This window comes from Ambystoma mexicanum, chromosome 3q (assembly GCF_040938575.1).
Source record: "Ambystoma mexicanum isolate Mex_15411 chromosome 3q, UKY_AmexF1_1, whole genome shotgun sequence".
Lineage (NCBI taxonomy): Eukaryota > Metazoa > Chordata > Amphibia > Caudata > Ambystomatidae > Ambystoma > Ambystoma mexicanum.
The window spans coordinates 1106685100-1106698117 of record NC_090926.1 but is presented as its reverse complement, the minus strand read 5'-3'; the positions used below and the strand labels follow the sequence as shown (position 1 = coordinate 1106698117).

General features: G+C 47.3%; 1 protein-coding gene across 3 annotated transcripts in view; it reads right to left on the bottom strand.

The window, feature by feature from the left end:
• Positions 1 to 13018, bottom strand: part of STXBP2 (syntaxin binding protein 2) — a 669892-nt gene that overhangs the window by 560236 nt on the left and 96638 nt on the right. For all 3 annotated transcript variants that reach the window (XM_069603863.1, XM_069603862.1, XM_069603864.1), the window contains exon 2: positions 11463 to 11512. In XM_069603863.1, the coding sequence (XP_069459964.1) occupies positions 11463 to 11512 (50 nt within the window). The remainder of the gene's footprint in view (positions 1 to 11462; positions 11513 to 13018) is intronic.

Below are 13018 nucleotides of genomic sequence, written 5' to 3'. Positions count from 1 at the left end.
CGTACATCTTTGACATGAAGACGTGTAGGCCATCACGTCGGCCCTCTTGCCACCTGAATCGCTAGATGCCCCTCTGCTCCTCGCCACCAGGTACAGCTGTATCCCCTCCTCTGTGTCGCTCTGTATCCTACCGCCCACTGTATATCTGTTCTGTTGTTACCTCTGAAAAGCTCTCAATTTTGTATCTGTATTTTTGTATACCTCTGCAAAGCGCTACGTTGCTCATCGAAGCTACGACTGGCTTAATAAATACAATAATTAAACAACATGAAGGGTTTCAGAGAAACAGGAGCATACTCCCGAAGGGTCCAAAGTCACCTGCGCCGACGACTTCAAAGACGAAGTTGGAACCAGAGCCGAGACATCCTGATCCAAAGGCAGGGCCTGATTGCGCTGGGTAACTTCGTCGCTCTTAGGGTCCAGGCCCGAGCACACAGCAGACGCCCAGGGACTGCAGTGTACAAGTTATCTATGCCCTTCGAAAAGGTACATAAGGACTGTGAGAATCCACTAGGGCGTCCCATTCTATCATTATGCTGCTTTTCCCTTGAACCTAGTAGCCACTTTTTTACAACCAAGAGCGACAGCCACAAGATTGTATATAAAAGACACCACAGCGGATCATTACCTCTTGCCCTTTTCTCTCCCTCTTTCTAGACCTAAATTGAAGCCTGTGGCTTTTCCCAAAATTCACGGACATTGGCCCAAGGTTTTGCCGGAGTCCATTTCCAACTCACTCACTACCCTTACGAGTAGTGGAATAGCCAACGAATCAGAAAAGCCTTGTAGGGCTTTGATTGACAGCATTCAAGCGACGGCTGACATCCTTGCTCCCCCTACACAATCTATGGGTCATTCTCAACCGTATGCTCCCTGGTACTCGTCTGCTCTTACTGAAGCAGCATTGTCGGAAGGCAGAAAGGAGGTGGCACTCTGATCAGTCTGCAATATCTGCATATCTGCAGGCTCGCATTATCCATCATGCTGCCATAAAAAAAGCCAAGTCAGATTTCTTTGCTAATCGTATTCTTACGGCTTCTTATTCCACTCGAAAATTGTTTTGTGTGGCCAAGGAATTAAACCACTCCTGCAAAGGCTCCTTTAATGACTTTGCAAACCCAGGCCCACTGCAACCGAAATGGTCTCCTTTTTTGGAAACAAGATTTCTAACATTCAAGAGCTGATTAATTTAGGAATACCGGCACTGACTGACCTCTCCATCCCTCTTGCTATTACTGAAGAGACTCAATCGAGTGCCTTCTATTTCAAAGCAGTGACTGACAGTCTGGTCTCTTCTGCTTTGAGGAAATTCCGTTCTGCTTCCCCCATGGATCCAATTCCTCTCCACATTCTTCAAGAAGCTTCTAACAATTATATTTCTCTTTTTACTGCTGCACTGGACTACACCTTTTCTGCATATTCCCAACTCTCTTAAGCATGCACCCAACTCTCTTAAGCATGCAGTGGTTTCTCCACTACTTAAATATAAATATATATCACATCTTGATTCTTCAGTTTTGGAAAATTATCGTCCCATTTCTCTTCTTCTAGTATTGATGAAACTAATGGAATCGATAGAACCCCTCATTTGTCTGCTTGTTTGGAAGCCAATCTTCTCCAACCTTTTCAGTCCGGATTCTGCCCTGGTATGGGTACTGAATCCGTGATGGTGGCACTCATGGACGAGATTGCCTTACTTCAGGACCGCGGAGAGGTGGGAGCTTCGATTCTCCTTGACCTCTCTGCAGCCTTTGACACAGTCGACTATCAGAATCTGTTCTTTTGTCTTCATGAGGCGGGAATCTCGGGCATCCCGCTCGAATGGCTCTCCTTTTTTCTGTCTGGACGGGTACAAACAGTTTCTCTTCCCCAGTTTACTTCTTTGCCTATTGTTCTGAACTGTGGAGTCTCCCAGAGCTTTGCCCTGTCCCTGTTACATTTTAATCTTTATATGCAGGCATTGGCTAAACTATCACCAGCCATGGAGTACATTTTTACACCTACGCTGATGATATACAGATTCTGTTCTGTTTAACTATGCCCTCTTCTGACCCCCCCCAATAAATTGAAAAACTGCCTTGTTGCAGTCAGACTGGACGGCCAACAATTGGCTTAAATTAAACAGAGAAAAAAACTGAAGGTCTTCTGGTTGAATCGAATGTCAAGGGTCAGCTGTGGACCTGCGACTACTGGCCTCCCTCCCTGGGACCATGTCACAAGCCCTCTCCGGTTGTGAAGAGTCTTGGAATTAAATGTATGGCTACCGGCTCTTGGGTAGCCCAGATTTCTGCAGTCTGCCAGATGGGCTTTAAAACTTAAGGTTCTAGGAAAAGTCCTACCTGTCCTTCCAGTTGCCCTCAGGTCAAAAATGGTTACCGCATCAATTATTAGCTCTTTAGATTACTGAAATGCAAAATATCTTGGTCAAACAGAGATGCTCCTTCAACGTCTTCAAAACCTCCAGATTGCAGCAGCGCGTCTTGCTTTTGGAGCCCCAAGACTTGCTCATTCTCAACATCTGTTACATCAACTACATTGGCTTCCTATTAGAAGCCGAGTTAAGTTAAAGGTTCTCTGTCTTGTTCATTGTGCTATTCACAATGTTGGGGCAGAATTCCTGCGCTCCAAACTTTTGCCCAACATTCCAGGCCGATCACTGCGTTCAACAAATCAATCTTTGCTATGCGTTCCCAGATTACGTCACGCCAGAGCGGGAGGGAGATCTTTTTCAGCGTTTGCCCCCACGCTTCGGAACACGTTACCTCTTGACCGTCACAATCTTCAGGAGATTTTTCCATTTCGCAAGGCTCTAAAAACGTACTTGTTTTATCTGTTTTTCCATCAGTCCCCCTCTCACCGCCTTGATAACTTACAGTCTTTGTGCGCTCTATAAATACCACATGCAATACAGCAGTCAAACATGGTCGAATGCCGAAACTAACCTTCTGGTAACCCTAGATATCACCTCCTTATACACCAACATTCCGCAAAGGGAGGCAAAGGGGTTGATGGAAGTCCTCGCTGGATATGCGCTCTGGCCTACATAGTGTGCACGCCCAGTTTATCCTGGACCTCTTAAAAATGACCCTTTGTAACAACTTCTTCCCATTCCAGAGCGATTTATTCTTGTAGACCAAAGGGACAGAGATGGGGGGCATCATTTACCCCAAGTCTGGCGAATATATATATGGCCAAGTTAGTGGATGATACCATCTACTGTAACAACCCCCATAGCACAAGGATAAACAACTGGGTGAGGTAGCGATCACTAAACATAGGAGCAGCAAGGCGCCTTCTTGTGAACCTAGAAATCGCTGCCAAATGCACCTTAATGGATGACAACACCAGGCCCCCCTTCCGCCAAGTGTAACATGTACGGGAGAACATGCGCCAGAGAAACATCCAAAGGCTCGACCCCAGGATGACCCTTACACCGTTCACAGAATCGCGTCCATTTATGACCATACGAGACATTCATGGAAGGTGCCCTCGCTGCCTCCAAAATTCGTCGACACTCTCAGGATATTCCTAAATGACCGGAGTGGTCAGGAGCCATGCCGCCAAGCTGAGGGACGCCGGATTGTGATGCCACACTCTACCGTCGTCCTGAGACAGGAGATCCGGATCCGCTCACAACCGAATCGGCTCTTCCACCGCCAGATGAAGGAGATCTGAAAATCACGTCTGCCTTGGCCAGAACGGGGCAATCAGAATCACTCGGCACTGGTACTTCCGAATCCACTGGATGGTCCTCTGACTGAGCGGAAACAGGGGTAACTCATACGCAAAGAGACCCGTCCACAGGAAAGAAAGCACGTCCCCCAATGATTCGGGATGAGCCCCTCTGCTGGCGAACTCCAGACACTGCTTGTTTTCCCTCATAGCAAACAGATCTAACGGAGGATGCCCTCGTCGCCGGAATATCCTTGACACCTCCTGCTCCTTAAGCCTCCACTCGTGCAGCTGACTGGCGTCCCTGCTGAGCGCGTCCGCTAGAACATTCAGAACTCCAGGCAGATGGAAAGCGACAATGCTGATCCCTTGAGCTATAGCCCAATGCCAAACGTCCTGCGCCTCCATCGACAGGAATCTGGAATTTTTTCCCCCGTTTCCTTAAATAGAACATTGTGGTGGTATTGTCCGTTAACACCGTCACCACCGATCCACGGATGCGCAGAAGAAATGCCTTCATGGCCCAGTGCACCGCCCTCAACTCAAGCACATTGATATGTAACAGTCTCCTGCAGATCCAACAACGCCAGGAAGTCGCCCGGCTGCACCGAAAGGATGACATCTTGAACTTCAGGCGTTGCAGATTCTTGTTTAACGCCCAAAGATCTAGAATAGGCCTCCACTTGCTGTTGGGCTTTTTCACTGCAAAGTACCAGGAGTAAACCCCTTGGCCCTGTTCCGCAACCGGAATTGGTTCTATCGCCCCCTTTTCTAGCATGAGAACCACCTTCCGCTGCAGGATTGGAAGATGTAGCTGCAGCACATGCACCAGCGGAATAGAGACCGGAAAACACCGGAACTCCGAGTGGCCAAGACGCACAGTGTCTAGCATCCAGCGATCTGATGTTATCTTTCGCCAGCCGTCGACGTGGATGGCGACCTTGCCTCCCAGCAGATTGTCCATATGGCAGTCATTGTTGAGCTTTAGTTTGTCGCCCCTTAGCCGCCGAGGACTGCAAACTGTTCTTTCGCTGAGCTTGGAAGTCCCGGCCCTTCTGCGCCAACTGGACAGACCGCCGATACCCTGGCGGAAGCAAACCGGGTATTCCCAGAGGCTCCACCGAAAGCTCGGAAGAAGCGAAAGGAGCGAAAAGAGCGACCACTTTGCAAGGAACCCAAGGATTTAGCGGTTTCCATATTCTCTTTCATCCCTTTCAGGGCTTCATCAATTTTGTCGCTGAACAAGTGTTCGCCCTCACAGGGCATGCCAATGAACTTATATTGGACATCCGGGCGAAAGTCAGTGCACTTCAACCAGGCCTGCTGTCAGAGCACCACTCCATTAATAATCTGTTTAAAACCTGACTCTGCCAGGTCCACCGCAATATTGATGCTGTGGTTGGAGGCCTCCTCCCCCTCTCGAACCAACAGCATTGCTTCCTTTCGGTGTTGCTCTGGCAGATGTTCAAGAATCGGGGCCAACCGATGCCACATTTGACAATCATATCTGGCCATAATCGCCAAGGAATTTTCGGCCTTCACAGTCGTAGCCCCTACCGTCAAGACCTTCTTTCCAAAAGCGTCCTGCTTCCTGGCCTCACTGTCCGCAGGCGTAACACATTTATGTTGGCTCCTGGCCTTACGGCTAGCAGCCGCCCACAACAATGACTCGGACGTGGGCTGCGATACCAGGCATCTAGGGGTAGACTCCGGAGCCTTGATTTTCTTTTCAAGGCGACCTTTCATAGCCGGTTCTGAAAACAGGTGGCTCATCGTGCGCAGACCCTCCTGCCACACGTGGTCGAGAATCCGCGCCGAGAAGACTGCCTTCCTCCGCTTGCCCATATAGACGAAGAAGAAGCAGTACTTACGTTCCTCCTCAGGCGCCAGCCCAAACCCCAGACATGCTTTCGACATCATGGCGTGTAACACCCCAATATCATCTGGGGGAGATGGTTGAGCCGGACTACGGGGCTGCTCCACCTCTGCGTCCGTGTCCCTCTGCGTAATCCCTCGTCTGCGACAATGACACAGATAGGGTGTCCCGCGGAACACTCAGCGTCCGATGCTGTCATGGCCATCGGGCAAGGGCCCAGGCCTTCATCACCCACATTTGATTTCTTGCGCCAGGCTCATGGAAATGTGTGCTTTGCACACTCTGTGCCTAAGGTACGTGCATCAGGGCCGGGCGTGGCCATAGAACAGCATTGGGAGGCACGTGCCGAAGTCCTTGGGTGGGGCAAGTTGGAGCCACAAGGCGTGGCTAAAGGGAGGGGACGGAGCCAGCCTATATAAGGCCATCCCAACCACATGCCATCGCTTCGCGTTACTCTGCTTTGCAGCGTGACGCTTATCGCTGTTCCTAACCTTGCTTCCGGTTACTCCATCTCTGAAGACCATCTTACCTACCTGATTCCAGCTGCTCCATCGCTGAAGGCGCACCTACCTGAATCCAGCCGCTCCATCGCTGAAGGCACACCTACCCGATTCCAGCCGCTCCTTCGCTGAAGGGGCACCTACCTGATTCCAGCTACTCTATCGCTGAAGGCGCGTTTACCTGATTCAAACCTCTCCACCGCTGTGCGTGCGCCCCACCCGCTTTCATCACCATCGGGGCCGGGGCCTTTTCTCACCCGATTCGAACTTCCAGCAACGCGGGAGCCTTCGCTTCTTCTCCGCTTCAACGCGGTCTCAACGAGAGTCGCTGAACTGTCTACAAGCATCCGGACTCTGCTCCACGCCGTCGGACCGCTCCTACAGGGGGAAAAGAACACAACAGGTTAGAAACCTCTTAATAACGAACTCTTGCCCGCATCATACCAGAGTCTTGACTTCCATTATAACGGCCAATTTACATGTTGACCTTGAGAGTCCATCATCCTCAGGGGAACCCGGGGTCATCTACCATCTTCACACCTATAGGGAAGAGCAGACACATTGTAAGAAATCATTATATTTACCATCAAGTCAAGACTCATTGCTAAAGACATTATTAACAAACAAACAATAACCATAATCAAAGACTTACCCTCCAAGTGGATTGGTCGCACCCGGTCTGGATCGCCACTTCGCGGGCCAGTGAACTAGGCCCATTCTACGTGTCCCTGCTGAAGGAAGCAGGACGGAGAGCCCAGCATTACAAATAACAGGTGAGCTTGCATGGGAAGACTCTTGCGCACTCCGTTTTGGCACGAAAGGTGCGAGGGAATACGTAACACCTCTGCACCATCCTCGTTGCCTATCCTCTTCTCCCAGGGGCAACACGAGCATCCAGAACAACAAACACCCTGACAGCCGATACAGGGGAGCCTAGCCGAGGGAGGGCCCCAACCGTGCCCCAACGCCACCGCGGAGACCAGTTGAGCGTAACAGATTCAGGTAGCTCGCCTTCTTCAGGATGATACCGTGGACAGCCCAACCCCACCGGCAATGGCAACCGTGCCGCAGGAGACTTCTTAGGCACCTCACCAGGCAACCCCTCGACCACCGGCCCCGCCAGACTCGGAGGACGAGGTAACCTTGCATCCAGTTGCCCCAACAAAGATTGAAGCATAGACAGCACTTGCAACGACAGCAGAGATTGCGTGTGAACCAACAGATAAAGGGGCGGCCCAGCCTCCACCCCACTCGATGTCGAAGGCCTCACACTCTGCAGACCCAGAGCTGACGGGTCAAACACCAGCTCCTGTTCCTCCTCCATTCCCGAAGAAACAGAAAACGTAGCTGGATTTTGCTGCAAATTTCTCAGGAAGGATGGACTCAAAAGGCGGCTGACTGCCATGCCCCCACCCGTCGTTAACAACCCTTCTGATTCTATCTGTGATGACAACAGCAGCGGACCACTATCCGGCAAAGTCGTGGATGGTGCAGATGGCACCACCATCGTCAACGGGACCGTAGACTGCAGCACTACCATTGACGACGGAACAACTGTCGAAGAGCTCGTCATCGGAAACCACGTCCCCTGGCTTCAATTTCACCAGAGACCCAGATTTTTTGGAAGAACCGGAACAGTGTTTCGAAGACTCCCGGCTGAACGAAGACTTGTAATGGTCCCTGGATGTGCTTCGACGAAGACTCCTTCGGCTTTGCCAGGTCTTTCTCTGACACTGTAGATTTCTCGGGCCTACCACCAGACCCCTTGGACTTGTCCGGCCAACCATGCTTGGACAACGAAGAGCCACTCGCCCCCTTCGAATGATGCAGCCTCGACAAAGACTTGCTGTCCCTCTCCACTTCCGACGCAGGCAATCCGGCCCGATGCTTCTTAGCAGGGTGTTCTGCCGACGCAGCTCTGCGATTGCTCCGCTGACTTCTCCGCTCTTCTTGATGGTTGCCTCTCCCGTGCCGAACCCAACTCAAAAGCAGAGTACGTGCCCTCATTAAGCCAACATATGAGCTGTTGATTACGGTCTTTCAAGGTCTTCAGCGAAAACCCCTGACATATCTCGCAGGTATCTGCCGAGTGATGGGGGTAAAGACAGTAAAGACAGTCCATATGACCATCCCCCCTTCATACACCTTCATGCCGTAGGTAGCACAAGGCCAAAAAAGAGACTTCTTCTGGGCTACAGACGACATCCTAGCCCACAAACCAAACGCATGAGCAAAAAAACAAATAAACACAAGGTGATCCCAACAGTTTGGAGACAGTTGAAATCTGAAATAGTTTATTATTAATTATTTGTTGACCATGAGATACTAAGTTGAATTATAGGGTATGTCCAGTCATGCATTTCCCTTGGGGAAAACAGCACATTATTTATCATTGACCTTATATGCAAAGGCAAATAATCATAGAACGATAGACTTAGGAAGAAAAAGGATGCATTTTGAAGATTAGGGACTTGTTAATTTGAATTTTATTCTTAAATACAAAATAATGTATCTTTTATAAAGCGCTTAATACCAGAGACCAGTCTCTAAGGGTGTGGTGGGGATTCAAACCTCTGTTGCTCTCGGTTGTGTTGCTTCCAAGACAAATAAATTGCCCCTGAGCTACCCTCCTGGCCCTTTTCATAACTTTATGACGCAATATGCCAAATAGTGATGTCACATACCCAGTCGTGTGTCTTCAACCACAGATTTCAATAATGTTGATATAATAGAGTTGGCATATTGCCGTCATGAATTAGGAAAACAAAATTGCTGTCAAAAAGGTATTCGAAGTTTTTGCCCCTACCTTTTTTCTGTTCACAAATACAGAAATATGAACATCCAATCAGGATTAGAGGTGTTTATTCAACAAACGTGTCTCTTGGGTAGGTCAATGGAAAGATCAGGCCAATAAAATAGTGACAATTATGACATAAAATGGGAATATTTAATACTTTATAAAGGCAGGAACCGATGAGAGAATTCAGTCCCTGGACAAGCTGCCGGGGAGAACAACTGTGCCCATTAGATGAATACATCTGGTTACCATAAAGCAGAGCTTGGAGTATGGGTTAAGCTTGTCCTCAGAACTCACAACCTACGAAAGTGAAGACATTCTGTGACGAATCCGAGGAGGTTGTCCCTTCGCCCCTAGGGGGAGACCTTTCCCATGGGGTCAGGGCGGTACGTCCACAGTACAATAGTCACCCTGAGGGCTGTGTACAGAGGGAGGATCAAATGGGGAAACCACCTCATTATGGGTTTAGGGCCGACCATGATCAGAGAACAAATTATGCCCCCGCGTTCGTACATCTAAACCCCTCTCAAATATCCAGTCCTCTCCTCCCTTCTTTTCATAAAGCCAAAATATGTTATTGTCAAGATACTACACCTAATATACTTGACAAGATTCAAACCTTAGAAAATGCTAAGTATATTACATCCAACTATAGCATGTACTGGTAAAGAAGATGACCAGGAAGATGATGACCATGCGTCGAAACAGAGTGAGTGCTCTAGATACTCAACAAACGCGATTGGTCCAAAGCAACTCCCTTTTCCAATGTGGGATTTTAAACAACGATCCTCCATGGAGGAAACAGGCGAACCGTGCAGCGCCAAGAGGGATGAGAGCCAGCAGGAGGGAAGCGGAGAAGGAGAACGCAAGCGAGGTCCCAGAAGCAACGACTGCTTGTGTGGCAGCAGTGTCGTATCTCCAGGCATCCAGAGAACTGTCTTGGAGAGGGGACGCACCGCCAGGAAGAAGCAGGTCAGGAAAGCTGCTGCCGACCAAGACTAAGCCCAGAACGCAACCAGAGCCTCCAGAGACGCAGCAACCGCTAGGGAAATGGCGGCACCTACCAGAACATATCAAACAGGTATGCAGGATACCAGAGTGGTGCTGGAGGTCCAAGGGAGCAAGGGGGTGAAGGCCGAAGCTGTACTAAGAGGGTCTGGAACCCTGGGAATGAAGTTCCAGTCTGAAGACACACACATGTATGAGAAACTGAACCAAAGCAAAACCGTATATTGCTAGTCTGGGACCCGCACCCAAAAAAGGGATAGCCCATGTTGGAACTGTTGCTTGGGTGGAGAGTAAACCAAGCAAATAGGCTGTTTTTTTATACTGTGAGTGAGACCAACAGCCAAACAAAAAGTTCATTAAAAGATAAGAGGAGAGTGAACCAAGCAGTCATATTGAGATTCTGGGACTTGAATCCAAAAGAGGGACAGTCTATTTTGAGGACATTTGTTTGGCAAGGAAGAAACCAAGCCATTCGAAAAAATGTGCGTCTGGGACCTACACCCAACATAAGTGAAGAATACATTGTGCAAACTCAAAAAGGAGTGTGCCAAGTCTGTGGGATAAATAGAAGCATAAGGAGTATATTCTTATGAACTGCCTACTGACATTTGCTTTACTAAGTAAAGGCCTGAGAGGCCCCAAAAGGGAGAGAGTATCCATCAGAAGGATACTAGGGTAAAGGACTACAACCCCAACATTGGAGTCCTGCAGTTCTGAACATTTTCTTTATTTGTGCTACTTGTGATCACCCAAATGACTCGGAACTGTTCTGTTAGCTAGATTGACTAAGAGCACTACAGGGCATTTAGTGGAAAGGACTATGACCCAAACCTTGGAGTTCTATAGGTTTGAACATTGCTTTTTGTTGCCACTTGTGACCGCCCAAGAGACTGGAAACTTTTCTGTTGGTTGGATCTACACAGAAGACTATTTTAGGAAGAAATCATCCTTGTTTAGGTTATTATTGTTAGGGACAGAAGTGGGATTTTTGGGACACATCAGTGATAGACTTTATAATTTGAACATTCTGACAATTTCCTTAGTTTACTTAGAGGCAGGGAACTAAGGGTTTTTCATATAATAAACATTTCTACCCAAAACATGCTACCATTGTGCAATTCTTCACCCTCACAATGCCTACATAAAACTTCAAACATTACAATGTTCAGATACCGCGTTTATTTTCTAATTTCATATTTTAGTAAAATGCAACATCACACAGCGAGTTAGATAAGTGTTAGATAAGTGAACAAGCTGTCGCTGACAAAACATTAAACCCCCCCATCTCAGAAACAAATAGTCTGCCCAGTAAGATCATTTGTCACAAGCGATCATATCCAAAGCCACCCCATGACCTTATCCAAGAAAAAAGCATGTACTTTGCTCAACAAAGAAATTACAGATAAACAATCTAAGTAAAACCTTGACATTGTTGCCTTTGCAGAATATACCCATTAATAAAATGGCAAAGGGTTGATTCAACATGTTCAGGGTGCACACTGGTGTGGAGAATATAAAAGCATAAAGATAATATAATATTGCAGCATATGACTTGCCATTAGGAGAACTACTAGAAAATAAGTCCATGGGTTTTAAGACTGTCACCTACCTTCCATTCTCCATCTTTCTTCACACTGCGGATCACTCCATTAATGATCTCTGTGAACAGAAGAAAGGAAATTAACACATACATAAGCAGCTAGGAGAACAGAAACTAGACGCCAGCAAGAACTGCAAGCGTATATGAAGTGGGTGAAATTGGATCAGTCACTAATCTGGAACAGCTTTCATAATAATAATAATAACTATTAGGCATTTATATAGCGCTACGAACCCTCATGTATCTGAGCGCTGCTTATTATTACCCACGGTGTGTGGTGCTCATTTATCGACCTCGGAAGGATGAAAGGCTGAGTTTGGCTCTGCCGGGATTCGAACCGGGGTTAGCAGGCTCTGCATGGATGTCAAAGCGAGCGCTCTACTCGCTGTGCCACTTGACCGGCTATTCATGGTCAATGTATGTATATGTTGACCGTGAAACCAGCCTAGAAGCATCGCAGAGCGGTACAAAGGGGTAGAGTATGCATAAAGAAGGACTTTGACGAGTCTGGCCACTTCATGGGTGCCAGCTGACCACCCATCGGATGCTCTATGAATCACAACGCTAGTTGAGCAATTACTTGAAAAGCCAGGTCTTCAATTCTTTCCCGAACATAAAGTAAATCAATAAAAGAAATGGTGAGGTGCATATAGTGAAGTATAACCAACAAAGCAAGCAGAAAAAGGAAAAGTTAAAATCAACAATATATAAAACATTCGAAGGACGTTCAAGATAAATAATGTGCCCAGTTCTGTAGGCTACATTTCCAGAAGGAAATACACAAATAACTGAAGAATTCTGTTCCCTGCGCAACATTTTCCTAGCTAAAATCACATCATTTGAATGGGTTCAATAAGGAATTCCCATTTATTACTTTCTACTTTTTTGTGCTGGGGACCCTTTGCATTGGTTTGACTAGCTGGTTTACTACACGTTTCACTTTGACGGAATAAAAAAGTAGATGCTCTGGTTACTCTTTTTAATACTCTTCTACAATGTATTAAATATTAATTATTTTATGACCAACATGGTTGGGTGTGGGGTTAGCAAGGGAATGCATGAGTCGCAGGTCAGAATATGAATTCCTGTGCGGAAGAAGGGCATAGATATATATAGATATATATATATATATATATATATATATAAAATCTATATCCATCCAACCAGAAGGCTGTCGGGACTATACTGCACTGATGAGCCCTAATAAGGGTGAAACCAGGTATGTACTTGTTCGGACAGCCTTGTAAAATGTCTGTCTTGGGTTTATTAAGCTATGTATAAAATAGCACTGCACTCTTGGATCAAGACAATTTCCTTGAGTAAAGGTTTGAATTTGGACTAATGTGCATAACCACATTGCCTTGCTGTTGTGGCTCGAACTGGGGGTGAACTTCCAACAATGGCTACTAGGGGCGCTGTGGAGTGCAAGACTCTGCTCAAATGGATTTGCCTACTTTCACATTTCAGGTGAAAGGTTTTTTTTCCAAACCTTTTTTAACCCACCATAACTTTCTTGGTGAACAAATATAGGTTAGGGCTGCAGTTGCTGCACTATAGTGGAGTAT